The sequence below is a fragment of the Trichoderma ghanense genome (genome assembly GCF_004382785.1).
Source record: "Trichoderma ghanense strain CCMA-1212 chromosome Unknown scaffold_23, whole genome shotgun sequence".
In the NCBI taxonomy this organism is placed as follows: domain Eukaryota; kingdom Fungi; phylum Ascomycota; class Sordariomycetes; order Hypocreales; family Hypocreaceae; genus Trichoderma; species Trichoderma ghanense.
The window spans coordinates 214,363-242,323 of record NW_027395686.1 but is presented as its reverse complement, the minus strand read 5'-3'; the positions used below and the strand labels follow the sequence as shown (position 1 = coordinate 242,323).

Below are 27,961 nucleotides of genomic sequence, written 5' to 3'. Positions count from 1 at the left end.
TGGGGCTAAGGACAGGCCACCCTCCAAGCCGATCGACGGCGGCCCACCATCTCAAGCCATCGAACCAGTGTGGCAGCAGCCCTCTGGAGAACTCGGTCTCTGCTGGCTGGCTTGGCCGGCTGGTTGGGGAGGGAGTAGTGCTTTTCTGAACGGAACGGAGGACGGAGTGCAGTGCCTTAGTATGAAGGTAAGGCATAGCATGTATGGGACTTGTTACTTGTAAGTAAGGCGGTGCTGGGGCGGGACAAGGGTTCGGTTTATACCCGCCCATTTGCTTCGTACAGCCGGCCAAGGACGGCGGCGAGATGACAAGATTCGAGATGGAGACTTCAACTCGACCGGCACCCTCTCGCACCCCCTGTCTCTGCCGCTAGTTCCAAGCAGCCAAGTTTTGCAATCCCCCATCCTCATGCAGCCTAGAGCAGGGCAGGTCCAAGGTCTCAGTGCAGCGGACTGGCCTGTAATACACCCAAGCATGTACAGCAACCTGGATCCGGGCCCGAGCCTTCCACTAGCAGGTACCTGTACGATGGCGCTGCTCTAGCCTGTTGAATTTTTCCCTTCCCTTTTCCTTTTTTTCGCCATTATTCGCCTCTGGGTCCCCATTTGGGCGCCGGTACTTGCTGCGCTTGCGTTGCCTTGGTACGACCACAGAGCGCAGCTCAGCGGTACGTATCGCCCGTCTCACGCAGCCAAAAACAGCCTCTCCCCACCTCCTCCGTCTTCGACTTCCCCATCTCCTCCCATTTTCCTCATCTTCATCGGCATCACCAACCGGGCCGCCTCTTCCTCTCTTCCTTCTTCTTCCTCCTTCTCCTTCTCCTGCAACAGAGGGTTTCTACATTATATCCTCGCCTTACCAGCCCAGTCCACGACGTCCTGCCAGCCTCCAGTCAGTGGAATCAGAGCACAGAGGACCAAGACCCAAGACCAGACAACAGACCTCCTCTCCGTCATTTCCGTGCCGTCGTCGAATTCTCCTCCGCCATCATCGCCGTTCTTGCCGTGCATCGCCAATTTTCTTCTCCCTTCTTCTCGAGCATCTCCACAATCCGCCTCGAGCTTCAGCCACGTCTTTGCTGCGTCATCGTGCAAGGATTGTCTCTGCTCCGTGTCTCTCATCCTTCTCTGCCCGACTCGACACCGTTGGAAACCGAGCCGGCTCATATCAGTTCGTCAGGCTCGCCCCCGTCTGACGACCTTAACCACTCGACTCTCCGCATCTCGAGCTCTTTGAGAGCTTCCACAGCTTGCACCTCACAGTCCTCTTCTCGGTTGCTGGAATATTGCCCGAGCTAGAGACCGTGTCGTTGCTTCCTGTGCACTCCGGAGACTTTTCTTAACTTGCTGTAAGTGGCGCCATTGACTCACTTTCCAGCATAGCCCCAGCCGTGGCAGTGGAAGGATTGGACATGCAAACCTTGTTTACCATACTCTCTTGTGTTTTCCATCTTGACAAGCTCCATCTCACCACTCTTCCACACCGTTTCTTCATTTTCCGCCAGTGCCTAGATGAACCCTCTCCGTCATAAACAATCGCCGCTCCTCGTCTCTGCTTATGGAATAACACTCTTGGTCGCCTGAAAGTCATGCGTTGTCCTTCCTCCACTGAACACCCCCTGTCCACCAACTCAAAACATCGACTACACTTCTCTGATCTTGACCACCACGTGCTGACAGCGTACTTTCCCGGCTTCCAGATCATCCCACCTAGATACTAGCTTCCCTGTCGCTACTCTTGTTCCATCTCGTCGGTCACCTTGAGGCCCGACAACCACCCCTGGCCCTTTTCTCCCGTCCTATGATATAATCGAGACAAAAGAGTGCAAATCAACAGCTCTTAGCAACGGCCCAGTTTTTTTTTAACAGCCGTTGAAGAATTATTTGCAGCATCTCTCTTTTACTACCGGGATCACGTTATCGTTATTCATCGCTCTTCTTCAAGCAGTACCCCCGCAAAGATCCTGGGAATGCCTTACACGCCGCCCTCTCACCGATCTCCCGCCTCCTCAGCGACCGTCTCTCCAGATGTGAGCCGGCGTTCATCAATCACCTCCGGCCAGAAGCCGTCGCTGCCTCGCTCTGCCTCGTACCTCAACAAGAACCGCCGAACGCCGTCTGCCCCCCCGTCCACTGAGGCTCACTCCACGCCGTCTCCGCCCTATGGCTCCTCCGACGAGGTCAAGAACGCTGGTGCAACCCCTGCTGTGAGTGCCAGCCTGCGCAAATCTCCGCCGCCGGTTACGGACGACCGCGGGATCCCCAATGCAGCCATCATCTCGCCGCCCGACTCAGCATCGTCGGATAGCGAGGATGACAGCCGTCCGGAGATCCGGGGGCGCAAGCTGGGGAAGCTCAGGGACGCCGTCAGCCAGATCCCCCAGCCCCGGACGCCGTCGCCGCCGAGCAAAGAGTCGAGACTCATCCCCGACGATGAGACTCCTCGGAGCATCGTGCACACCAGCTTCAGCGCCATGAGCCTGAGCGATCTGCCCAAGACGACGGGGCGCCGGGGCCACGTCCGGTCAGCCACGGATCCCAACGTATCCGCCATCATGACCTCTGCCGAGAACTCGCAGACCGTCTCGGAGGACTCGGAAGACGACATGAGGCCGAAGCCGCCGATGGTGCGCAAGAAGTCGGGCGAGCTGGTGAGGCCGGCGCTGCGAGGGCACAAGCGGCCGTCCAGCGTGCCCGGGACTCCCATGTTCACCAAGGCCGTGCACTTCGACTCGCACCTGGAGCACATCCGCCACTTCCTGCAGGTCGACCGGCCGCTTGCCGTCAGCGCGGGCTCGTCTCCCGTCGAAAACTACGACAGCGAGGCGGAGTATCCGTTCCCTGGCGGCGAGAAGCGGACTGTTGCGCGGTCACCGCCGTTTGACTGGCAGCTCATCACCAACAACTTCCCCCAGGACTCGCCGCAGCGACGCGAGCAGCCCGTCCGCCTGGAAAGGGTCTGGCTGTCCGCCGACCAGAAGTCAATGCTGGGCTCCGTGGCCGTGTCCAACCTGTCGTACCAGAAGTCGGTTGTCTGCCGTTTCACGCTCGACTATTGGAAGACGACTTCGGAAGTGGTAGCCGAGTTCACCCATGAGATCCGCCCCCAGGTCACTCGTGTCCCCCAGGACCGCTTCACCTTCTCCATCAAGCTGTCGGACACGATCAACCTGGAGATGAAGACGCTCTACTTCTGCATCCGCTACAACGTCAATGGTCAGGAGTACTGGGACAGCAACAACTCGGCCAACTTCCAGGTCGACTTCCGCAAGCAGTTTAAGCCTCAGAACGGTAAGAACGGCTTCCAGGGCGCTGTGTCACGGTCCGCCAGCAACAACCTGCCGCGCAGCAACCGCAAGCAGACGCCCGCAGGCTTCGGCAGGTCCGGACAGATGCCTTTCTCGTTTGACGATTTTGATAAGAAACCAAAGTTTAAGTTTGACGACCAGCAAATCAACGACTACTTGGGCGAGTCCAACACTCCCGGCCTCCGTCTCAAGAGCAAGTCGGCCAGCAACCTGGCCAGCGACAACATCAGCAGGGGCCTGGGCCTCACCGCGCCCAGCGGCCTGGCTTTTGCCAACCGTTATGATTTTGGAGCGTCATTGAGCGCTGCCGTCCAGGCGGCCAAGGACTCCGCGGCCAAGGACAAGGACGCCCTCTATATGAAGAGGAACGTCCGCAACAGCCCAACGCCCATGTCCTTTGGCCCGCCCCTGACGAGCGCACCGTCTGCTCCGGAGCCCAGCAAGCCTTCCGCCGCACCCGCTGCTTCGGCCGCCGCTGCCGCTGCCGCTGCCGCTGCTGCTCCCTCACCCAACGTTGGCCTCGGTCTCGGCCTCTCCAGCTCTTCCTACGAAGAGCTCGTCAGTAAATACTGCTTTGTACGTACCCCTGGAGATCACTTCAGCGTCCCCCAGCCGCCCCAGCCGCCCGCCGCAGTCTAGTTGTTGTACAAGGAAGTTGCCGCCGTCACAACAGGATTTGATGGAGAGAGGCTCGGGGGGGGGAGAGGGGGGACAATGAGCAAAATATGAGAAGAAAAAGATGGGTGGTATAGTGTAGCTGACATTTGGCTTTTTCCCTTTTCACAGTTTGGTTCGAAGCAATCCTCCACGGCGGCCACGACTGGAGCCACCAAGAGCGAAGAGAACGAGGGCGGCAGCCCGGGTTCGGCGTCGGATACCATGGCGGTTCATCCCCTTCACCACACTGGTCCTGCGGCTCACCACAGCCTACATCAACCTATTGATATGAAGCTCGACCGCCCCTTGACGGCCGACTACCTCGCGGCATCGCACTCGTCTCCCCTGGACTCTATGTCCTCTGTTCTCATCAGCAGAGAGCAGTCGTCGACTCCCAAGTCCATGACGCACATGCGCTCGCCATCGCCGTCCTTCTCCTCATCACCAACTGATGCCCCCTTCTTCGCACAGCAGATGATTCAACAACGATTTCGCTGGCACGGAGAGCCTCATACCGCTACCGCCATCCGGGGCTAGATTGTCTACGGAAGCGTTTATCGGATGAGGTCATCGGCTTTATGCAGGATCTTTCTCGGTTGACGGTTTTTCTCTCTCTTTTTTTTCTCTTTCAACACTGACGATCTTTATAACGACAAAAAAACAAATTGGTTTTGGGTTTGGACAACCACCACCACCACGGTTATCCTCTGTTTAACACTACGAGGCTCTTACATGATTTGCCTTGTCCTTTCTTCTCATTTATCGACCCTGAAGCAGATTGGGGTTCGCTTTGCAGCCGTCGATTCTCCATTGTTCGCAGCAACAAGCAAGAGCGGGAGTTGTATTTTTTATCCTCCCATCTCCTTTTTCTTTTTCTTTCTGGTTCTTGTCTGTATCTCTTGGAGTTTGACCACACACGATGGGGTCTGTCCTTTTTTTTTTTCTTTCTTTTTCGCTTGGCGTTTACAAGGGCATATGGGAAGTTTGGTCTTTTGTCTCTCTTGGTTGCTTCTGTTTGCTTTTCTTCTGCGCGCTGGTTTCGGTTCATGACAGGTCTCGCGATGGAGTCACTTAGCCACTACGGGTCATCTCCTGTGTTTCGTCTCTCACGGGGTTTTCTTCTCGTCCCGCTCTTCTATACGTCTTTCACGGCTCCAGACCGTTATGAACAAGAGGACCAGGCGGATTGATAACGACTTGTCAACGCTCTCATTTGTGTATTTTCCAGGGAATGGACTGATAGGCGGCCGACGGGGTTGGTTTTTTCGGTCCAGGGTGCATTGGGCTACTTGTTTACGAGCAGGCGGAGAATGGAAAGGAAAAAGTCGGTTGATAATGGTATTGATTGTTTCGATTTGGTTCTGCAGGCACTCCCAGTACGTACTGCCAGTGCAACTGCTGCTACAACTAGCTTCTACACGCAAGAGATCAGACATGAATGAAATTGCCTAGATTACCTGTTATGCCCAGAGTTCCCGTCTACTGTTTCTTTGTTTCTGGTGTGCCGTGATTTATGATTGCCTGTGAATTGCCTATGCTTCCATGGCAGATGCGGCCTTTTCGTTTATCGTCGACGGCCCAACCGGTCGCGGCATTTGGGATTGCAGCAAGGCATCGAGAGAACCAATTGGGGGCATTTGTTAGACCAGATTTTTGTTGGACCAGATTTGCTGGATATCTGAAGTCACGGGCGTGGAGAGAGGATCCCTCGTTCAAGTCTTGGGGGAGCACTATGGAGTGTAGATGGGCAGTAAAACCACAGCATCATTGTGTGCGTAATAGAAGCGTGTATTTTCGACATTACCCATCCAGAAGGCAAAACAAAGAATCCAGAAGGCACAGAGGACAGTAACAGGGAGACACCAGCCAGCCAGCCAGCCAGCCAGCCAGCCAGCCAGCCAGCCAGCCAGCCAGTCAGTCAGTCAGTCAGCAAGCGGGCGTGTGGGCGGGTGAGCGATTGAGCGGACCATTGGTCTGGCGGCGGCGAAGAACTCGACAAGACTCTGCGCCCCGGGAGGGGCGAAGTGCGTGCATAACCACAGAGCATGTTGAACAAACAACGGATGCGGGTCATTGGGCTGTGTTGCTCGTCGTGCGTGCCTTTTGTGTTTGTGTTGCCGTGTTGTGCTTGTGCTGTATGTCAGGAGCATGCGGCCGCGAGTTTGCATCGCCCATCACATCTCAGTGGAGGGGGGCGTATCAGTTTCCCCTTTCCATGTCTGTTCGAATCCGCTTGGCTGCGTGAGAAGGTATGTAAGAAGGCAAGGCACGTTCTACGCTACTGTACGCGAGCAGGTAGGAAGGCAGAGGGAATTTTGTGCTATGGACGGTCCTTTTTTTCTCGTAATCGTATGAGAAGCCAGGGTCAGAAGAAAGAAGGAAAAAAGAGGGAAATGGAAAAGCGATGGCAAGCGACGTGCATTCGTTGGTGGCATCTGTTTGGGCGGATGTGCATGAGAAAACGGGGAAAAGAGGGAACATGTGTTGAGAGGGGAGTGGCTGTTTTTATAGGCTTGCTTATGTCTTGGTGCCTGACGACCGGGGGGGCCAGCCGTTATGGGAGGGGCTGCTTTTTTTTTTATATATATTGTTGTGTTGATCGTACTTGCGGTGCGGAGGTTGGGGTAGGTATTGGCAATCTGGCCTTGGCTGTGGTTTTAGCAAGGGGAGTGTGGTTTCGATAGAGATGGAGACGGCGGGTGTTGCGAATGGGGACGAAACGGTATAGACCACTCCGTACAGACGCCTGGGACCATGTAGGAAGGGGGCGTGTGTGAATTGAGGAATGATAATGGAGATGGAGGATCGTGAAGGGCATGATAGAGGACAAGGTCTGTCGATACAAGCGCAAGAGCTAGTATAGCAGATGGATTGGCCTGAACTGACTAACTAAGCGATGAGGGCTTTTGTGCTAGCCATGACGCAGCCGGGGTGTTTTTTCCTCTGTCGTCTGCTATCCGGCTTGGTTCAGCGGAGCCAGGCCCGTGTCTGTGCTCTTCCCGCGCTCCGTGCCTCCTCTCGAGCTGCATGAAAATGGAGAAGGGGAAGACGCAGCTATGGTGGAGAGCAGAGACGGTGGACCCATGGCTTTGTGGAGACGACAAGTTCTCGATTGAGGGTCGTGCATCGTGGACAAGGATCCGAGGTGTTCTACGGCCAAGGCTAAGGCAGTTACGTGTAAAGTCTACTCCGTACGGCGTACTCGTAGATACCCACGATTTGACTTATACCACTCAGGCCTCCTTTGCCGTGGTGACATTGCAGACTGTCTCCAGAACGCGGGACGGTACGACGACCTGTTTCTGCTTTCTTTATACGAGGTACGAGGTGTTCAGGATGTAATATCTGGGTGTTAATGCATATGCCGAACGCCCATCACATTGTGTCGACTGCCCAAAAACGCATCATGAAAGGTTGCAGAAGAGGAGAAATACATCTCAGTTACTCCGCGGCCGCAGGTCAGTGTCAGCAGGCCGCCGAAATGGAAGTGGCAAGAATACGAGCACACAAGTTTCTTCCGCCGAGCTGGGCCTGTCATTCTTTGCAGACAACCTTCTTGATTCCTGCCTACACAAGGGTGCGCGACGATCTTTGATCCAGGTTGGTTCCGACGGCCAGCGCGACGTTTGCGGCGAAGTTTTGCGCGACCTATTTACTCTCATCAAGTCAGCAACCCCATCTCCTCACCACAGTGAAAATCATAAAGAGAAGATGGGAACAGACAAAGACGCCGTGGGGCTCTGGGCAAGGGGGCTGTGGGCAAGGGGGCTGTGGATGTGCTATTATAATATGCTTGGGCTCTTGAAGAATCAAGGATTGGGATTTCCCTGTTGTATGCACTCACCAGAATGAGGATGAGATGGAACCTCGCTTGTGCTGGGCGCAGTTGAGTTGTTTCTTGCAAGTCTGTCTACATGTTATGCATGTCATGCCACAACTGTCTGAAGCGCTGAATACCAACCCCGATGCAGAGGTTGAAGGAATCTCCGAGGTTCAGGTAACAAAGGTAGTATACAGCTGAAAGCGAATTGAATCGTAGTGGTGTTCTGTACTTGAACATGCCATATCATAGTTGAGATTACGGAGACTGGCCATATGTGTCAAGCAAGTCGTCCCGTGCCGGCAGAGAGAAACCAGCAAATGCCGCGTACGCAATCATGATAACGGAGTTGCCGAGTTGCTTAACTGACAGCTGCTGGTCCGTGCGAACTAGAGCTGAAGAGATCACCCAGCGATTTGGACGTGTCATCTACTCTAGCCATAGGTACATCCAAGTAATGATTGAAGGGAAGCAATGATGCCTTCTGCCACCCGTGGTTAGTTGAGACGGTTCGCTAGCGTTAGAAACTCTTGGGTTGAAGGCTGTCAAAGGAATTCGTATCCATCTCGCGACAGCGCGGCTTTTCAAGGCGTTGAAAAGGAGAAGTCCCTCTTCTTTAAATGTGGATATAAGCCGCTTCTACCCCTTTCAGGGTCCTGAGGAGCTAGTCACACGAATTATCGCGATCGGAATGAGCCTTATCTATGTAGCATGAGCTCCAAGGAGCACTGCCACGAGATTTCCCTCTCTCCACATGCGCGACGAGAACTGCCAAACGAGATGAAGATAGTCCGCATGTCTCAGTTGAGGATACAGTTGGAGCAAGGGCGTCTACTAGGTAATCTAGAATGACGGGAATTTTCGGGCAACCTCTTGGACTTCTTTCTCTCGATATTTTAGACAGCTGCCACCGAGGAACTAGTCTTGAGCTGTGAAGGTGCCACTTGAACTCTAACGCTTCAGCTCTGCTCGGGCGGTTTGTTGTTTTAAGCTCCTTTCTTTATTACTTTCTGTCACTCCAGCAGCGAAATGCTACTGGAAATAATCGGAAACTTGTGAATTGTCGGAATCCATCATCACACATTCACTGCGTCAAGCGCCTCGAACTCTTGTCGAAACGAACATGTAATCGATTTCCGGCCAACGAGTCGCGAACGCTCCGTGTTCGAAGAAAAGACATATTGAAAGATGCGCACAGCTGCTCCAGCGTCAAAGCATTCCCCTACGCTGCAGAGCCGGCAGAGCGACAGTTTGCGCAGTGACGTCCAGCGCAACGAGAGCTTCTCGAGCGAACACTTTAAGCGATGGAACCAGTTCAAGCGCCTGTTTCTCGCGTGCGCGCTGCGATGGGCCGTGACGGCGGTGCTGGTTGTCGGAGCGTATCTCGTGCTCTGGCAGTATTCGCTGAAGGAGGCGATGGTGACCAAGAAGAAGAAGGAGTTTAACACTTTGATCATTGCGATCTCGATTGCGCTGGGCCTGAATATTGCGAGCTCGATGAAGCACATTGTGAGAGAGTTGAGATGGTGGGTGTTAAGCTGGTATGAGTGGACGCCGAAAGAGGTGAGCGAAGCTGAACTGCGCCTGGCCGAACGCACAAGGGAACGAATATGTTCATAATGCTAACGCAGATAGGCCGATTGTATCCTGCAGAGCGAAAACTTCAGCAGTCTCTTTCAGCTGGGTTACGTGACGCGTCGGCATTTGGTGAGGTTATACGCATTGTTCTGGGTCTTGGTCAACGTGGTTAGTCTCTCCTCCCTGTCTATTCCTTCGGAGGCGGTAGCTGATGGCGAAAGAAACATCCAGGCCTCCCAAATAGCCGTCGCGACTCTTGGCCTGACGTATAGCATCAATCCGGCAGACAATATGACTGTGACAAAGCCCGGAACCGTCGCAGTGCCAGATATGAGCCACATACAGACCAACAAGGTGCTATCATCCAATTCCCAGGCCATAAGTGCTTTACGATATACGGCGAACAAGTACGTGTCTGAAACAATCAAGAGAAGGAGAACACACGAGTCTAGTAACTGACTCATATAGCTATGGCCTCGTCGCCCTCGCCTACGGATACGGCGGAATCGACGAAATCCCCCGGCCCGGCAAGCTCCTGGACCCAGACGCCAATCTCGTGTACTGCAATCAGAACATGTGTCAGTACATATTTTACGAAGCAACGCCAGATAACCTGCTGTATTACCAGAATGTGGCCACGAATCGATCCATCTCGACGACAGGGACGTGTGAAGCATGGAAAGTCCTGGAAGGAGGAGATGGGACTCATCGCACAATCATCATCGGGGACACGAATCGGACCGAGTTCACGATTCCTGCTATCAATGGAGCGGATCAGACGACTTTCATGGTCAATCCCGCTCGGGACACTGGGCCATCGTGGGGACATGTCCTGGCGTTTGAGGCGTCGGAGACGGATCCGTGGTTCTACAGCTGCAACATCACCGTAGGGGCAGTCACCAATGTCCAGCATCCGGTACAAGAGGTGGGCGAAAGCGTTACCTCGCTTGCGGCCTCTGCAATTGCTCTCCAGGGCTACGGCGCTTCGGCCATTGGAGTCAGCACGAACAGCACCATGCACTTTCAGTTCCAGAGCTATCCGGCAGAGTCCTACTATGGAGCAACTCAAGGGGGGAACACGACCGGCATGGGGCAGCTGACGGCGGCGTTTGCGGTTGGCGTTATCGCCATTACGGCCCAGGTGAACACCAACGTTAACGCTCCGGGAATGCTTCCGCTGAAGGGGATCAAGGTGGATATTAGCCACTGGGTCTTTGTGCACTTGATCCTGGGCTTGACAGTGGGATTGCAGCTGCTCCTGGCGGTGATTGCGGCGGTTGTGGCGACGAGTGTGACTGTGAGGGATCACAGCTGTGTCAGTCTGGCGGCGGCCTTGCAGCCTTTGCTCTCAAAGCTGGATTACAAGATGAATTGCGAGAAAAGGATCTTTGAGAGGCTGGGTGACAGGGTGAGAGTGAGTTATGTAAAGGGGAGAGGGGGGATATACTATATAAAAGTGACTGATTAAGGGTTTCATATCCGTGCTGTATACTCGGTGCATTACAGTAGTAGTTGTATGTAGAGGCTGGCGGCTTCATTGACGGGTCGGTATATCGAACCTGACATTGAGAACTACGTAATAGAACGGTGAGCTACAACATGAGATTTTTCTGTACTGAAGAATAATACTGGACTGCCAAGTGCGTGAAAACGCGACCGCTTATCACATACAAGTCGATAGTAGCAGACTGGTATTGGTGTTTTCCACCCTGTTCCACTGCATACTGAATTATCATATCCGCTGACTTGCCAAAGCAACTATCTCGGAATTTGCAGAGCGGCGTGCGATTCAGCTCTTACATCATGTTCAAGCGCCTCAGCAGCCTTTCCCTAATATGGGAAACAGTACCCTTGTCAACTTCTTGGGGGCATCACCCCCCACAACCAACGCCACCAAATCCCCGGGTTTTCTCCAAGGTCTTACGGAGGTGGGCGGGATGATTCCCCCCATAAGAGTGATACGCTAAGCCATCCAAGCCAAGCTCACTCTCACGATGAATTGCCGTCTTAAATTTCCTACGGCTTCGACGGCTACTCATGGAACCACAATGCACAAAGATGTCTTTTGTAGAGATTGAGCTCTCAGTACCACCACAGGCATACACACCATGACGGACTTTCCTTCCCATGTCTTCATAACGGCAACCAATCGGCTTGTCCCCGATGACAAGCATGCCAGGAAGCAGATTCGGAAACAGGCTATGAGCAGATGCGCCCATGACAGGCGGAAACGAGGTGGATATGGGCAACACAATCTGCTACAGTATCCCTTTGAGCTGCTGGAAGATGAGGACAGCAGAGAGAAGGGTATGCCAACAAAGGCTGCCCGGATACCTGCGAAGACTGCCATTCCAACGAGTCTCTCAAGCTGTCCTTACGAGAGATTGAGGATGCGATACAACTTTGATCTTCTCGACCTGTCTCAGTTGACATCCTTCCACATTAGCTACACGACAGCAGGCCGCCTGGCAAGCAAACCAACCATGCTGGCCGAAGTCCTGGGCGATCGGCATTGGTCATATTTGAACTACCTGCCGAGCCGATTCGGCCACAACAGCGCTCTGGATAAGGCTGCCGCATGTGTGGCTGCCAGGGCTCAGCAATGGCTCTCTTCCCCTTCAGAGCCTGTATCTTGTGGCATCCTGAAGCTTTACTCGAGTGCCTTGAAGGCTCTCCAGGCCGAGTTACAGTGTCCTAAAGCCTGTCTACGACCTGATGTGCTGTGTGCTACAGCAGTACTTGGGGTATACGAGGTGAGAGCCCTATATTGTGGTTTCTAATTTGCTTGGTTAGCTCACAAGATCTACAGTTGTTAAAAATGTCGACTGAAGATGCCTGGACGTACCATTCCGTTGGAGCAAGTGCCTTGATAAAGCTCCGCGGCCCAGGCCGCTATGAGAGTGACTTTGAGAAAGCATTGCTTCTATCCCATGTTGGCCAAATTGTAAGCCTCGACCTCCCTGGAAAAGTCTCTGATGTATGTGATTGCTCAAAACACGTTTAGTTCCACGAGGCCCTCAACGCCAACCAGAGCTGCTTCTTGAGCGAAGACGCTTGGCAGGCTGCATTGTACTCCATACCCACGACCGACAGCCTCTTCTCCGATAGGAGTGAGCCCATTGTCTCTCTGTTGACCAACGTATGCCGCGTGCCCGAGTATTTCCATAAGGCTTCGCAAATCGTTTGCGTCACCCGGGACAATACCCCAGACAGTTTGGTTGAGCATATCATGAACAAACTGTATCAACTGCGTCAGTCGATTCTGCTTTGGCATGAAAGGTACTTTGCGCCAAACACAGCGGGCTTTGCCAGTCTGCGCATCAACAAAGACAGACAGCACGAAGCGCTCGGGTTCAGTTACGCGGTGTCCATCATTTTGAACCGCTTGGCTTTCAGCTTGGATCCGGTAAGGAACGCCGCTTGTGAGGAGACTGCGGAGGAGTACGCTTCCAAGATACTACTCATTGAAAAGGAAGGGCTGTCGACGGTGTCCCAGGCAGAGCTTTTCATGGCGATCAAGCTTCGCGTTGCGAGAACGACTCTTGCCACAGCAGCAAGATGGCGGGATTGGTACATGGAGAGCACACAGTCTGAACTTCAAACTGGATCACATCTTCTGCCGAGTGCGATCTTTATCGATTGGTGCCAGAGAATGGGTTGGAAGGTTCCTCGACTAGATTCGATGAAGTGAAGCTTTGGAATCGGGTAGTCGAGAGAGAGCGTCTATTGATGATATGTCTTTCAACTTCATTGTAGTCTTGATGAATAGGCTATCCCCATGACCCTGATTATGAATATCTTTTCAAGTGGCTTCCATAAGCTCCAACATCGTCAAGCAGTTCAACTCTATTCTAACCTGTCCTCAAGCCCGTGCCGGGGTACTGGTCCCCTGAACAAGTCTAGCGCCCGCACTCAATGCCGCCTCCGTGCCGCACAAGAACCGCTTGGTTCTCCCGAAGTATGACAAGGGTACTGGATTCCACGCAGGGCTTAGCGTCGACGGTCTTCACCCTTCCTCCTTCGCAGCTTTGGATCCTTCAACGCCCGACGAGTAGCAACCGGTGATGCCAGCGGACAGAAGCGAACAAGATTTGGCGTTGAATGGGTGTGGAATCGTGCAATTTCTGCGGACGTGGGCTTTTGAATTTGTCATGAGTCGGATATTGACGTAGGACATGCCTTGAATTGGCTCGTATTCTTAGAAGTGAAACATCTTGAGATTGTGTATATAAGACCTACAAGTCATCCTCTCCAGGATTGAGATGCAACTCACACAACGCACAGAACAAAACCTCAACAACAAACCACACCATCTAATAGCCTACAACGCTTTGTTCCTGTCACACCCATCCACTCTTCAAAATGCCTATCGGACACGTTCTCCTCCACGTCGCCAAGGCCGACTTTGCGCCTACTGTCGAGTTCTACACCACCGTCCTCACGACTCTCGGACTTCAGAAACTCCCTGGCTTCCCTGAAGGCATGGTTGGCTTTGGCACCACCGGACCCGAGTTTGTCCTTCTCTCCGGCAACAAGACCTCCAATGCGCACGTTGCCTTTCAAGCTGCCGGTAAGTATAAAACTTCATACAATGGCAACAATTTGAGAAGGCGGCTTCAATTGCAATTGCTAACTGTTCGCTGTAGATACCAGCGCTGTTGATGCTATCCACTCCTCGGCCCTTGCAAACGGTGCAAAGGACAATGGAGCTCCCGGTATTCGAGCTGGCATTCACCCCAAGTACTATGCCACTTTCTTCCACGACCCTATTGGCAACAACATCGAGGCTGGCACCTTGACTGCTTGAGGGCGCTTTTGAGGCAGCAACCTGGGGAAGAGAATGAAACCAATTGTGGCCTCGAGAATTGTATCATATGTATCTTATATAGGGGACATTCAGCAAGCTCAATTGACACATTGGTGTAAATGCCTGATGCCTTCCCGAGACTGCTTGCGACATTGTATATTGCTTTCAGGTATCTTCTATTGACTAGTCACCAAGTTGCTAAGTAGTCGGGCAACGGTTGTGCATGACAAAAGTCCCAATGCGGAATTGGAGCCTCGTACAGCAATCTAGGCATGTAAGATGACAAGCTCAATCTTTCACTCTATTCTCCTACCTCGTAAGCAATGTCAAAAGCCAAGTTGCCCGGCCTCAACGTTGTCGCGAGCTACTAAATCCTCGAAGCCAGCGTCAGTGACGCATCAATTTTGTGAGCCGCATCCAATCGCTTTCTCTCAATCGAATAGACTTTTGATTCCAGTCGGAATGCCTTGAGAACGCCGCTTCTTGAGGCTTTCGTGCGGATACCGCGGAAATGGCGCAGTTTGCCTATAAGTGCCGACAGTCATGCCGACCGCCGTGCCGCTTCGAGGCCGCTGACACGGAGAAAGTGATTATGATGTAAGTCGAGACCGACGGAAAAGGCAAATTTCAGCGAGACGAACACTAGGTCAATAGTTCGATATCTTGGTTCGATAGGATGGTATTTCAGTTTAAATAGATGAGAGCAACAGATACTTGAATCATTGACGAAGAGTCTCAGCACCACCACTCTCCTCAACATCCTTCCCATCACTTTCGATCTCACAATGGTCGCGCAAGAGGGACGAGCTCCGTATCCGCCATTTACGGCCGAAACAGCTCAGATTAAAGTAAAGGCTGCACAAGATGCCTGGAACACTAGGTCTGTATTGTTTCAAGTCAACCGTTACACTGCATTTACTAACAATAGTCGCCATAGAAACCCGGACGGTGTCAAGATGGCATACACACCAGACTCCATCTGGCGCAATCGCGGCACATTCCTGACAGGCCGCGATGAGATCAAACAGTTTCTCACGGACAAGTGGCGCAGAGAGAACGGCTATCGGCTGCGTAAGGAGCTGTTTGCCTTTACCGACAACAAGATTGCGGTGCAATTCTGGTATGAGTGGTATGACGAGTCGGGACAGTGGTGGCGCACGTATGGGCTTGAGGACTGGACGTTTGCTGAGGACGGGTTGATGAGAAAACGTCAGATGAGTGGAAACGACGTGAAGATTAGCGATGAGGAGAGATGGTTCAAGGATGGGGTTGATGTGAATACTGTGGACATTTCCGAGAAGCACTGGTAGAAGTACGATGTGCTGTTTCGCAACCGGAGGCGACTGACATTTGATTCCTCGGATCCTTGTCGTATATGCTGTGATGTCGCAGTCGCATGGATTACTGTTTAAACGTTTTTTCTCTCAATATACAAACTCCAAAGGACAAGCAGCATGGTGTCAAATGTCAATGGATCAAGCGCGCTGCGAAGACGCAACGTGAACCTTGGCCTATAGAGCTTGGCTGCAGCCGGATGCTCAGAAGAGGATAACAGCCATTTAAAAATGAACGCCGTGGCTATAGACCTGATGGCAATCGGAATAGGATCGCTTGGCCGCTGACTCTGGCGCCTGAGTAGGTATCGCTAAGGTACCTATATCACCTTTGTCATGTGGCCAAAGGCCTTGAGGACCACGACGTGCCAAGTTCATCTGATTATCTTGATATCGGAGAGTCGTACCTGAACAGAAGTGAACGTGAATGGCGATATAAGCTCCATATCCCGGATGATGTTCTAGCCAGAGAGGTTGCCTCTGTCAGTTTCATTGGCCCGGCAGGGCTGGTATATAACAGCATGAGGTTATATGGGGGTTCTGCAAGGCGTCCTGGGGCTCCCCAATAGCAGAATAACAATCATCCGTTGCAGAAACGCTCCAATTATCTCTAGTTGCAAGATTAATCGAAGCGATACCCTCGGAAAGCAACGACATCGTTCTATTTTGGCTAGAATTTCTATCCCAATAGCCGAAACATGATCCGTCAGTTTATGTGGCTCTCAAAAGGGTAGCGGTTTCTCTTTGGGCCCGTTCGTTCCTTTTGGGATCTTACCTTGTTAAAAAATGATCTCGGAGAATTCCAGATCATCATGCACAATCTATGCAGTGCCATGCAAGATACGCGAGGGGGGAATGCATTTCTGCCATCTGGCCGCGCTTGAAGCCTGCGGAGCATGAATCGGTCTTCGAAAGTGAGCATGTCCCAGGGGAGTCGCACCCAGTAAACATATTCCCCTCTAGACTTCAATTAGGTATCTATTCTGCTCCGTATATGCACAGCAAGGATAAGGCGACGGTTTGCGGAATGTTCCTGGAGCTCATGTGCCGGCGACATACATCACCGTCTTGTGGGAGTTTGATCGCCGGATCAGTAGCGCTGGCTGAACCTTCACACGAGCAGAGCATGCTTGTGAGTGGCTACTTCTCTATTTGTTACTCCTGTTGCCACCAAGTCTGAAGGGGTGGGCATGTTAAGAGACTGAAGCCGGATGCTTGCTGTAATCAAAGTAGACACATCGGCAAGAGGTTATCGGCGCGCCCAAATCCAAGAACACATGCGAGTTTCATTCTCAAGAGACCAGAAAATTAAAACGCTCGAAACCAAGAAAGTCTTCCTCTGGTCGAAAGCTGGCGGCGAGGTTGCGCCTTGGCCTACCCTTGAGTCGACTTAATGCAAAGCATACAGCCGCAATTGAGCAAATTGGTCTAGGCGCCTAAAGTGCACACAAGGTAGCGGATCATGGAGTAAATGAAGAGCTACAAGGAAGTCAAGCGACTAAAGAGCACTCGTCGATTTCCGACAATGGGTGCCTCTAATAGAACTATACCAGTTGGACGCAAAGAATCTGCCTACCTTATCTGTTCCGGAATAGAAAATGTCAAGTCACGCTATTCTGCCCACGAGTAAGCCAAATCCCATAAATTGGCCCATAATACACGAACTCACCGAGAGCTAATCAAGGCTCCGCGACCAGCCAAGAACATTCGCCATTTCAAGCGTTCATCCGTCCATCGCCGTCCATCGCCATTACTACAATCAGCAAGGAATCTTTGTCGCTCGTCTTGGCATGCCAATCTGTTGGCTGTGGGACTTCTGCTCTATCGAACAAGCTAAATTGAACAGGCCAGGGGGCAGGGGACTTTGTTCTAAGTGCCGAATCTGGGGTAGCGCCTGCATGGGCGATAGATCATCATCAATACTATGTACAGGCATCCAGGGAATATCCAGATGTCAATTTAGTTCCCATGTCGGCGCTCTCAGGGCATGCGAAGATGTGAGATTGGAGTATGGCTTTATTATGCCTTGAGTGTATCATGGGATGCCGTATGCTCTGATCAAAAGCTATTCGTGGAAAGAAAGCCGTGGTGAGAGTGACATTTGGTGCTACTGGATGCTCTCTTGTTTGTCCGTCTGTCAATCTTGATCAGTGGCTCTCAGCGAGGCATACAAGGAGGATTCGAGTCCTTGGGTAATTGTCTACCGGCAGCCCTGGCAGATTGGACTATCTGCAACTTACCCATGTCAATCCTTGCGCCATCCTGATCAATACCGTACATTCCGCACTCCCCTTTATGTGGTGTCAAATCTCGAAATGCTGTCTTGTCTGATAGTATAGCACATGTTGTGGAGATGAACGGAACTATGACTTCAGGGCGATGCTACTGCATACTTGCAGCTCCTGCTAGTATTCTCGTCTCGATGAGCAGGCAATCAGAGCCCCCAAAAGCAGCGATCCAATGCCCCATAATATTAAGACGGCGCTATCTTGGCGCAGCGGCAAGGTTAAAATAAAGACCCAAAAGTGCAAGCCACACCTTTGCTTCCCGTACCTGTACCTTACCAAAGGGGCCAAGATCAGACACAAAAGTCCTCCCAGATGGCCAAACGGTCCCGGTCGGTGATTTGCTCCAACTGGCTACGTGCAGAGCGGCAGCTTCTGATAAGGGAACTTTGGCCCTGGCAGGGATCGTTTGTGCGAACAGACAGCTTAGAGCTTCGCCAAGACGGCCGGGGAGGGGGTTCTGGCTAAGGTCCTTGAGCTGTCGCAACAAGTGATGCGCGCTGACCGATTCCGTCTGGCCCGTTTGCGTGTCTCGGGAATGGCTGCACTCCGGCTTCCGGGTCGGTCTCATGGAGAGATGACCTATGGGAGAACCAGTGTTGGTCTTCAAAGGCGACACTACTTGAGCGCCGGCACTGTACAGTATTCACGGTGCGCTGGCCAAGTTTTGCGTCGGTTACAGGGGCGGTGGTGCAACAGAGCCGAGAGATGCGATGCTCCTTACCGAGTACGGAGCGGTTCTCCCGGCAATAGATAGCTAATAATCAAGCTTAGGTAGCCGACAGCCGCTTCGGAACGAGCCTGAGCTAAAACACGTTTTGCCCGCGGCTTCGTGCGTCGTTTGCCATCTCCCACTCTTTCACTCGTGTAAGTCCTCACCCGTGGCGCAGACAAACAGACGCACGTACCTTGCAAACGTTCAGCAGCGTCGTATCACCGCTTACTCGCCCAAGCCCGCTGAAAAGACTCCATTGAGAAGGAGGAAGACAGTGTCAAAGTCCAGCCCGTGGCATCCCCCACTTGGCAATGTACCTCACGGAGCATGCCGAGGCCATATGCAGCCTCGGCGTGATTGTTGCTTTGGCATATCCTTCACCATGCAATTGCCGTAGGAAGGGCGCGGCGGAGAGTCAAAACGGTTATCTGCAGCGCCTCGATACCTGAGTGATGAGGCGTCAAACAGTCATTGGCCCTGTACATAGCATGTACGTAAACGGATCGTGTTTGGTCTGTGATGCTGTGTACTTGTCTCGTGTCTCGTGGCGCGGTCTCGTGGCATAACTGTGCTGAATTTTTCTGTAATACCGCGTCTAATAGGTTTGGCAGCATTTCGATATTAGTAGCTTACAGAATATGGGATGATACGAACAACTGGGCTGGTGGTATTCTCCAACATGGAAGAGTCGGGGGCATATCATCGCACACGTCCCGCATCGGCCGGTGCCCTTGTGCTCCGCCTCATTGCTGTGGCGGCTCAAGCCTCGAGTTGCACCCCAGAGGCTGGTTCGCCCGCGGCCGACTGTCCCAAATAGGGAGGCGATAATGTAGTGGCGATTGAGATCTCAGGTCTGCCATCTGTACAAAAAGATACATAAGAAACAGTGTGGGAGGGCGGACCCCGCTTAGAAGAAGCTTCATCGCGTGCTTCAATTTCCTGGCCTCGGAGCTGCCCAGACGAGAGAGGAGACGGATGGACACTTTTGGCAGGAAGCAGGTTACAGTGGCATGAACAAACTACCGCTAATCATGGAGCTAGACAAGGGGCGAAGGCGTCCTTGGAGGTTGAACCCCTGGCGCCACAGCAGCAGGGTCACCGGCAAGCCTTGAGATCCCTTGTCTTGCCCGCTGCGCTGCATGAGAGCGCGTCCCGGATGGCACTTCCAGCGTCGTTGCGGCGAAGAGACATCACTGCCCCCCTCTTCGGTATCAAGTCACCAATGCTTGGCAGCTCGATCTGCAAGGCCGCCGCTCTGGCCTCGAGGGATGGAGTACTTATACTGCGCAGCTTCCCGCCGCCCTAGAAGCCGGTTCCAAGAGCTTCCTGACACAGAGCAGCAGCGCTTTGGTCTGGCGCACCGGTGATTGTCTCGTCTGGTCTCGTCTGGTCTCGTAAAGGACTCTGTGTCACTGTCCATACAGCCTTTTCACAGTCAGACAAGCGGGAGAGTGTGAGCCATGGTGCGCTCCGCTCTGTTCGTGTCGCTGCTCGCGACCTTGTCCGGAGCCATTGCCCGTAGCTCCGGACATGGATCGAAGATCGTACCCGGCGCCTACATCTTCGAATTTGAGGATTCACAGGTGAGTCTCGCTCGGCCGTTGACACCGGGTGACATGTCCACAGCTGTGGCAATGCTGACGGGACTCCATCCAGGACACGGCCGACTTCTACAAGAAACTCAACGGCGAGGGCTCGACGCGCCTCAAGTTCGACTACAAGCTGTTCAAGGGTGTCTCCGTCCAGCTCAAGGACCTCGACAACCATGAGGCAAAGGCCCAGCAGATGGCCGAGCTGCCTGCTGTCAAGAATGTGTGGCCCGTTACCCTCGTGGACGCCCCCAACCCCAGGGTCGAGTGGGTTGCTGGCAGCACGGCGCCTACTCTGGAGAGCAGGTCGATCAAGAAGCCAACGATCCCGAACGACTCCAGCGACTTTCCCACGCACCAGATGACCCAGATCGACAAGCTACGAGCCAAGGGCTACACGGGCAAGGGCGTCAAGATTGCCGTCATCGACACAGGCGTAAGTACAGGCCCACTGCTGTCCTGAGCAACTCGTGCAGAAGAAGCTCACATGCGGCCAGATTGACTACACCCACCCTGCTCTCGGCGGCTGCTTTGGCAGTGGTTGCCTGGTCTCCTTCGGCACTGATCTGGTCGGCGACGATTACACCGGCTTCAACACGCCCGTCCCCGACGACGATCCCGTCGACTGCGCCGGCCACGGTTCTCACGTTGCTGGTATTATTGCTGCCCAGGAGAATCCCTACGGCTTCACTGGCGGTGCGCCCGACGTCACCCTGGGCGCCTACCGAGTCTTTGGCTGCGATGGCCAGGCCGGTAACGACGTTCTGATTTCCGCTTACAACCAGGCTTTTGAGGACGGTGCTCAGATCATCACCGCCTCCATTGGTGGTCCCTCCGGCTGGGCTGAGGAGCCGTGGGCTGTTGCCGTCACCCGCATCGTCGAAGCCGGTGTTCCCTGCACTGTCTCTGCCGGCAACGAGGGTGACTCCGGTCTCTTCTACGCCAGCACGGCGGCCAATGGCAAGAAGGTCATTGCTGTTGCCTCCGTCGACAATGAGAACATCCCCTCCGTGCTTTCCGTCGCCTCTTACAAGATCGACAGCGGCGCTGCTCAGGATTTCGGCTATGTCTCCTCTTCCAAGGCCTGGGACGGCGTGAGCAAGCCGCTGTATGCTGTGTCCTTCGACACCACCATCCCCGACGACGGCTGCTCGCCTCTCCCTGACAGCACTCCGGACCTCTCCGACTACATCGTCCTTGTCCGCCGCGGCACCTGCACCTTTGTTCAGAAGGCGCAGAACGTCGCTGCAAAGGGCGCTAAGTACCTGCTCTACTATAACAACATCCCTGGGGCCCTGGCTGTCGATGTCAGTGCCGTCCCCGAGATTGAGGCAGTTGGCATGGTGGATGACAAGACTGGTGCTACCTGGATTGCCGCCCTCAAGGATGGAAAGACGGTTACTTTGACGCTCACCGACCCGATTGAGAGCGAGAAGCAGATTCAGTTCGCCGACAACCCAACAACCGGCGGTGCTCTCAGCGGCTACACGACCTGGGGCCCTACCTGGGAGCTGGACGTCAAGCCCCAGATCAGCTCTCCCGGCGGCAACATTCTGTCCACCTATCCCGTGGCTCTCGGAGGATATGCCACCCTGTCCGGCACCTCGATGGCCTGCCCCCTGACGGCGGCTGCTGTTGCTCTGATTGGCCAAGCCCGCGGGACTTTTGACCCTGCCTTGATCGAAAACTTGCTGGCCACGACCGCCAATCCCCAGCTGTTCAACGACGGCGAGCAGTTCTACGACTTCCTCGCCCCCGTTCCACAGCAGGGTGGTGGTCTCATCCAGGCCTACGATGCCGCCTTTGCGACCACTCTCCTGTCGCCATCCAGCCTGTCGTTCAACGACACGGACCATTTCATCAGGAAGAAGCAGATCACCCTCAAGAACACCAGCAAGCGGAGGGTCACCTACAAGCTCAACCACGTCCCCACCAACACCTTTTACACTCTGGCACCCGGCAACGGCTACCCGGCTCCATTCCCCAACGACGCCGTTGCCGCCCACGCCAATCTCGATTTTGGTCTGCAGCAAGTGACTCTACCTGCCGGTAGGTCCATCACCGTCGACGTCTTCCCTACTCCGCCCAAGGGCGTTGACTCCAGGCGACTGGCCCTGTGGTCGGGCTACATCACGGTCAACGGCACGGATGGCACCAGCCTGTCTGTCCCGTACCAGGGCCTCACTGGCTCCCTGCACAAGCAGCAGGTGCTCTACCCGGAGGACTCTTGGATCGCCGAGTCCACGGATGAAAGCCTGGCCCCTGTCGAGAACGGCACGGTCTTCACCATCCCCGCCCCTGGCAACGCCGGCCCCGACGACAAGCTCCCATCGCTCGTCGTGAGCCCGGCCTTTGGCTCTCGTTACGTCCGCGTTGATCTTGTCCTCCTGTCCGCGCCTCCTCGCGGAACCAAGCTCAAGACGGTCCAGTTCCTCGACACCACCTCCATTGGCCAGCCTGCCGGATCACCTCTTCTCTGGATCAGCCGTGGCGCCAACCCTATTGCCTGGACCGGCGAGTTGTCCGACAACAAGTTTGCTCCGCCTGGAACGTACAAGGCCGTGTTCCATGCTCTCCGTATTTTCGGCAATGAGAAGAAGAAGGAGGAGTGGGATGTGAGCGAATCTCCTGCGTTCACCATCAAGTACGCATAGAGAGGAGGAGGAGTGAGGGTTCTTTGAGGTGAATTAAGCGGACCATACTTGTAAATGAGTTTGTATGTACGTCTGAAGCATCTGGACGATGAATTGAGTGATGATGATGACGACCCTTCGACAGCTTGAGCTTCTCGGTGCAGGAGCATGTGACGTGTCATGTGATTGTCAAAGTCCAGTCCACTATCACAGTCACGTGCTGTCCGAATTCCAGCTCCAACCCCAACCGTCTCCAAAAATCATCGCCAGACCAACCGAGCCTTGAGATCAGCCCCGGTCTCACTAGCCCTCCAATCAGCTCTCGGGGGCGCCACCAACGACACCAGGCAGCAGGATTCTCGCACGATGGGATTCGCCGGTTCAGCTGCTGGGTTACCTGAGCACCCCCACCGATCTTGCGGGGACTGCGCGAGAGAGACGAGGCGATAGGACAGAGCCTTGATACTGAACTGACAACCTGGCACTGGCTGGCAGACACTGTCTCGAATCGAGCCCGTGCCACCGCAAGGCAGCGAGTTTCGCCTCGATAATGACCGCCAGCTCTGGGGCATCGCGCATTGGCCTGTTAACTTCGTCCCGGGCTGTTTTTTCTGAGCTCTCACGGCAGACGGACGGCATTGACGATCGCTCGCAATCCTTGTTGGCTTGAATTCTGCGAGGCCCCTCCGGGTCGCAATCTTTGCTCAGGAGCTGTCACAGTTTTGCGCTCATCAAAACTGACTGCGACTCTGCCGCCTCGAGGGTGTATTGAGTTGAGGGTGCCTGCATAAGGCCCGGCCAATATCCGACAGCTCGCCTCACCCGCCTCAGCAAGACATTCGTGACGCTGCGATGCGTCGCGCTTGAATCATAAGCGTTGCAGTCTCTTATCCGCCCTGCAGCTGCATCGAGGCCAGGCGAAATTCCAGATTAGATCCGCTTTGGGTATTGCGGAATATCCCCGACCCAACCAGGTGTCGTCCCGGCGCCTGATAACAGCAAGTGCTCCGAGTTGCCAAACAGGGGGCCCTCCTTCAGGCAACAGCAAATCGCCATTGTATATAGGCGGCGCGATAGGGGAGGACCGGCAGTCAGCAGTTCCCTGTTTCTCACCCAGCGTAAGATGGACTCCATTCTGCCAATGGGCGGCTTTCAGTTGCCGTTCCAGCGTCGGCTGAGCCGTCTTTACAACGACACCAAAAAGTCCGGTGATTTTGTCAAGGAGCCTGCCCAGCATGAGGACGATCCCGAGATCAAGGCGCTCTATCGCAAGCTGCGCATCCAAAAGGACCGCTTTGTCAGCTGGGGGCTGGAGTGGTCAGATCCCAACCAGTCTGCTGAGATCGATGAGTCTCTTTCAAAGGCTGGCCTGAGTGAGGTTGTCGGCAGTATCATGTCCACCATCAAGGACATCCTTGCTGAAGCCGAGCCTCTGTGGACGAGTTACAAGCGAGTAGTCGAGGGAATTCGACCATCGCCAGATCGCAAGCCGCCCTTGGTCCAGTGGGATAAGACGCGATTCGAAGACCTGATTCGCGATCTCACTGCTTCCATCGACACCTTATACGACTTGTCGCGAATGCGCTCAACCGAGGTCTCGAATCGCCAAGTGACCAAGTTGCCTATCAAGTCGGCCGCCCCCGAAGGAGACTTTAGACCATTCGAGTCGACACGCATGCAGACTCCGCAGCAGATTGATCCCAAGAGTCTGACGCACCTGCAGCCACTGCAGGATGGGCTGAGCACTATATCGGCGTCTTGCCGACACGTTGTCTACATGAGCAAAACGGCCTACTCTGAGCTCACAACGCAAGGGGCTACTCGTCAACCATGGGCTCCTCTCCTGCTTGAGTACGCAAACTTTGATCCCATCTATTCGACCACAGGCATCATGCCCCCGATGGCTCGTTTTGAGAAGCTGTCAGCCGCCCTCCAGCAGGATCCCCAGAGAGCCCCTGGTGCTTGGACGGGACTCCCTCGTCTGCTCGGCTACTTCGAAGACATTGACAACTCTCGGCTGGGCCTGGTATATCTCTTGCCTCCTTCGTTCAACACTCTGGCTTCCGGCAGGGTGACACAAAACCCTCAGTACAGCCTGCCTACGCTGAGCGATCTCCTGGCGCGAGGCGGCTCTGAGCCTCCACTGGAGGCGAAGTTTCGGTTCGCCTACAACCTGACGAATACAGTGTTCGATTTGCACGCCAGAGGAATTACTCATGGCAACCTCTGTGATGCCAACATCTCTTTCAGTAAAGCTGCTGCGGCAGACCGTGGCGATAAGAACAACCAGGTGGACATTCGTCGACCCGTCTTATCATCATTCGACGTCTTCACGGAAGAATTGTCGCCCGAATCCTCGATATGGCGACATCCTCTTGATCCTCGGGCTACTCAGACGTCGCCTCTCCCGCGGTCGACGGACGAGCGAGTCCTGGAGGTCTACTCCTTGGCCATGGTGCTGCTCTCCATTGGCCTGTGGACAAAGTTGGAGAGGCTTGCGCCCACTGCAGCGCCCACAACTGTCCCCGAGGGTGTAATGGACACGCTGGCCATCAGATGCGGTACGCTGTATATGAAGGCGGTCCAAGCCTGTTGGAAGGTTGTCGACGAGGAACTCTCTGGAGATCCCAAGGGCGAGTCGTTGCTTTCCGCTGTGCAGATGCGTGTCACTCGCTTCCTGGAAGCCTGCTGCATTCTGGATGGCGTCAGCGGATTTGAGGAGAGACTGGGCCAAGAGTCGTCGCCTGTTGAACCCGCCCCGTTGTCTACAGCCGGGCCTTCTAAAGACAGCAAAGCGAAAAGGGCGTTGCCAGGGCCTGTTGCGCCCGCCAAGAAGCCGCTTCCGCCCTCGGCTCCGACCCATATCCCTGCCCCAATCAATGAAACAAATGGTTTGTTTTTCAAAGATGAACTAGAAGCACGAAAAAGTGGCTGACAAGGAGACACAGAGCCCGAAGCAAAGGAGAGCAAGGCCGAAGCCAAGGTCCGACTATACCCTCATGTGCCCCTACCCCCCGACGTGGTGGAGAAGTGGAATGCCATCCTCATGCCCCAGATCAACATTGCTCTCAAGTCATTCTATCGAAAACACCCGGAATCGGTCGAGATATCGCTCGAGTCCGTGGGCCCAAGCCCTCATCAGACTAGACCTACCGTCCTGGTAGTCTGCACATCCGTTGGTAAAGTCCGTGCCATTCTGAAGAAGAAGCTGAGTGAGCTATTTGACGACTCTACAGGCTTCGGCCTTAAGGTATGCCGTGGCAGCGTCATCCGGTCTCGCAGACAGGCGGGGGCAATCAAGAGATCCATGGCGCGGGGCAGTAGGTCGGGTGGAAATGCAGGTCACGACAGCGATGATGACCATGTTGAAGCCGTGAATCCAGAGTATCAGGAGAGGCCACACAATGGCGCAAGCATTGGAGCTTGGATCGGCGATCGCCATCTACCGCCCGTCAGCTTTGGCGGCCTGGTCATTGTGGACGACAAGACGTACGGAATGACTGTGCACCACATGCTCGATGACCCGGATCGAGACTTTGGGTTTCCAGATACGATGCGCAGCAGCGCCATTCCCGGCCGCGAGTGGCTCCCCGAGTCGGCCTTTGGCAGCTTCGATAGCGAAGACTTTTCGTATGAACTCTCCGACACCGAATCAGAGCCTTACTCGGAGACAGACCTGACCAGCGATTTTGAGGACGAGGAAGACGAAGAGGAAGAGGAGTACAATGAGCCGGGCGACATACCGGGCATTGAGCCTGGATGCGGCGACGGCTATATCGTCACACAGCCCGCGCTCGACGACGTCGAAGAGGGATTTTATCCTTGCGCCGAGACGGAAGACGAAGACCATCTTGACACTTACAGCCTGGGCGAAGTGTACGCTTCGAGCGGTATCCGCCGCAAGCAGGCCAATGGCCTGGTCCACGAGGTCGACTGGGCTCTGTTCGAGTTTGCCGATGGACGCTTGCCCGAGGACAACTGCATCCCCAGAATTTCCGACGACATGAACCAGCAGTCTCGCAAGAGGAACAAGAACAGTCAGCCGTCGCTCCGCCCGACCACGGTGGCACCATGGGCAACTCTCCCAGGCCTTGAGGTGCAGTGTGTCGCGCGGACGAGCGGCACGCAGACGGGGCAGATCCTTCCAGCCCTGACGAGCGTCAAGATTTACGGGCGCCAGTCACCGAGTCATACGTATCAGATTGCCAGCACCCCGCCTTCAGCGACGGGACCTGCGGCGAAGGCCTCCATCCCGCTTGGTATACCCGGAGACAGCGGCGCCTGGATCGTCGATCGATACCAAGGGCAGCTCTGCGGACACGTGCTGGCCTGGAGTCAGCGCAAGCATGTGGCGTACATGTGCCCGATGGATGTTTTGCTGCTCGATATTGCGCAGACTTTGGAAGCAACAGAGGTGCGGCTACCTGGCGGCGAGCCTGTGGTGATGCTCAACACCGAGGAGGTTGACAGCACAAGGCGATTGGAAGAGGATGACGCTTGGGAGGAAGAGGATGAGGCGGAGGAGGAGGAGGAGGAATGCGACATGCCCCCGGCGCTTGTTGGCGAGCCGTCGAGCCCGAAGAGGATTCCGACGCCGGCCACGTCTTCTAGTCCGATTATACTGGACGTTGCGGAGATGCCGGGGCTTACGAGGAAGATGGAGAGCATGAAGGTCGGCACGCGAAGAATTGACGTAAACGGGTAAGGGATGAGGATCAGTTGGCTTGTGGTTCTAAACGACAGTGTGGCAGTACTGTAGTCGTTTCTTTTTTTTTTTGTTGTTGTTGTTGTTTTATTCTTGTATACCCTACTTTTGACGGAGGATGCACGCAGTTCAGGAAATGCTGTGGTGTGTGAAGGTTACTTGATTCAGGATGTATCATTTCAATGAAGCAGCTGTTTATTCTTGATGCATCTACATGAAGTCGTCTTCCCAGTTCTCGTCTCGGTCCTGGTTGCTTGAGGCAGCCATGTTTTCGTCGGTGAAGAGGTCGTCGTACGCATGGTCTTTCTGCCACTTCTTTTCCTTCCACTCTTGGGCTTGTCGCTGTTCTTCCTTTTTCTGTGGGACGCAAAGAGTCAGCCGCAAAGAAGCAAACAAATAAGCGCGGGTATGCACGGGATCCATATTTAGACGCAGTATCTGGTCAGATACAAATGAGAGTGGAAAAGCCATGGCTTGATCCAGCCAGATCCTGGTATGTTGAAACAGAAAAAAAAAAAAAAAGGGGGGCG

General features: G+C 54.2%; 10 protein-coding genes across 10 annotated transcripts in view; 8 read left to right on the top strand and 2 right to left on the bottom strand.

The window, feature by feature from the left end:
- Nucleotides 1-843: 843 nt before the first annotated feature.
- CCMA1212_010260 (uncharacterized protein) lies at nucleotides 844-1,122 on the bottom strand (the record flags this gene model as incomplete). The annotated part of the gene is made up of 1 exon (XM_073707312.1): nucleotides 844-1,122. The coding sequence occupies one exon, from the start codon at nucleotides 1,120-1,122 to the stop codon at nucleotides 844-846; it is 279 nt and encodes a 92-aa protein (XP_073554180.1).
- Nucleotides 1,123-1,970: 848 nt separating this feature from the next.
- CCMA1212_010259 (uncharacterized protein) lies at nucleotides 1,971-4,502 on the top strand (the record flags this gene model as incomplete). The annotated part of the gene is made up of 2 exons (XM_073707311.1): nucleotides 1,971-3,884; nucleotides 4,095-4,502. 2 exons carry the CDS (start codon nucleotides 1,971-1,973, stop codon nucleotides 4,500-4,502), a joined length of 2,322 nt encoding a protein of 773 aa, XP_073554220.1.
- A 382-nt stretch (nucleotides 4,503-4,884) lies between these two features.
- CCMA1212_010258 (uncharacterized protein) lies at nucleotides 4,885-5,155 on the top strand (the record flags this gene model as incomplete). Its single annotated transcript, XM_073707310.1, has 2 exons — nucleotides 4,885-4,889; nucleotides 4,936-5,155. 2 exons carry the CDS (start codon nucleotides 4,885-4,887, stop codon nucleotides 5,153-5,155), a joined length of 225 nt encoding a protein of 74 aa, XP_073554219.1.
- Nucleotides 5,156-8,973: 3,818 nt separating this feature from the next.
- Nucleotides 8,974-10,831, top strand: CCMA1212_010257 (uncharacterized protein; the record flags this gene model as incomplete). Its single annotated transcript, XM_073707309.1, has 3 exons — nucleotides 8,974-9,348; nucleotides 9,421-9,770; nucleotides 9,832-10,831. 3 exons carry the CDS (start codon nucleotides 8,974-8,976, stop codon nucleotides 10,829-10,831), a joined length of 1,725 nt encoding a protein of 574 aa, XP_073554218.1.
- A 640-nt stretch (nucleotides 10,832-11,471) lies between these two features.
- Nucleotides 11,472-13,054, top strand: CCMA1212_010256 (Uncharacterized protein; the record flags this gene model as incomplete). Its single annotated transcript, XM_073707308.1, has 3 exons — nucleotides 11,472-12,116; nucleotides 12,173-12,307; nucleotides 12,368-13,054. The coding sequence occupies 3 exons, from the start codon at nucleotides 11,472-11,474 to the stop codon at nucleotides 13,052-13,054; spliced, it is 1,467 nt and encodes a 488-aa protein (XP_073554217.1).
- Nucleotides 13,055-13,625: 571 nt separating this feature from the next.
- Nucleotides 13,626-14,170, top strand: CCMA1212_010255 (uncharacterized protein; the record flags this gene model as incomplete). Its single annotated transcript, XM_073707307.1, has 2 exons — nucleotides 13,626-13,933; nucleotides 14,010-14,170. Coding segments are annotated over 2 exons (459 nt in total), but the record flags the coding sequence as incomplete, so codon positions are not given.
- Nucleotides 14,171-14,762: 592 nt separating this feature from the next.
- On the top strand, nucleotides 14,763-15,480 carry CCMA1212_010254 (uncharacterized protein; the record flags this gene model as incomplete). The annotated part of the gene is made up of 3 exons (XM_073707306.1): nucleotides 14,763-14,767; nucleotides 14,910-15,050; nucleotides 15,108-15,480. The coding sequence occupies 3 exons, from the start codon at nucleotides 14,763-14,765 to the stop codon at nucleotides 15,478-15,480; spliced, it is 519 nt and encodes a 172-aa protein (XP_073554215.1).
- A 3,659-nt stretch (nucleotides 15,481-19,139) lies between these two features.
- CCMA1212_010253 (Minor extracellular protease vpr) lies at nucleotides 19,140-22,747 on the top strand (the record flags this gene model as incomplete). The annotated part of the gene is given in 6 exon segments (XM_073707305.1): nucleotides 19,140-19,292; nucleotides 19,392-19,777; nucleotides 19,795-19,867; nucleotides 19,963-20,087; nucleotides 20,161-20,529; nucleotides 20,591-22,747. The coding sequence occupies 6 exon segments, from the start codon at nucleotides 19,148-19,150 to the stop codon at nucleotides 22,745-22,747; spliced, it is 3,255 nt and encodes a 1,084-aa protein (XP_073554214.1). The 5' UTR covers nucleotides 19,140-19,147.
- Nucleotides 22,748-23,849: 1,102 nt separating this feature from the next.
- On the top strand, nucleotides 23,850-27,431 carry CCMA1212_010252 (uncharacterized protein; the record flags this gene model as incomplete). The annotated part of the gene is made up of 2 exons (XM_073707304.1): nucleotides 23,850-25,617; nucleotides 25,675-27,431. 2 exons carry the CDS (start codon nucleotides 23,850-23,852, stop codon nucleotides 27,429-27,431), a joined length of 3,525 nt encoding a protein of 1,174 aa, XP_073554213.1.
- Nucleotides 27,432-27,641: 210 nt separating this feature from the next.
- CCMA1212_010251 (Coiled-coil domain-containing protein 25) overlaps nucleotides 27,642-27,961 on the bottom strand; it is a gene marked incomplete at both ends in the record, with an annotated part of 1,531 nt that continues 1,211 nt past the window's right edge. The window contains one exon of the mRNA XM_073707303.1: nucleotides 27,642-27,788. Within this exon, the coding sequence (XP_073554212.1) occupies nucleotides 27,642-27,788 (147 nt within the window). The remainder of the gene's footprint in view (nucleotides 27,789-27,961) is intronic.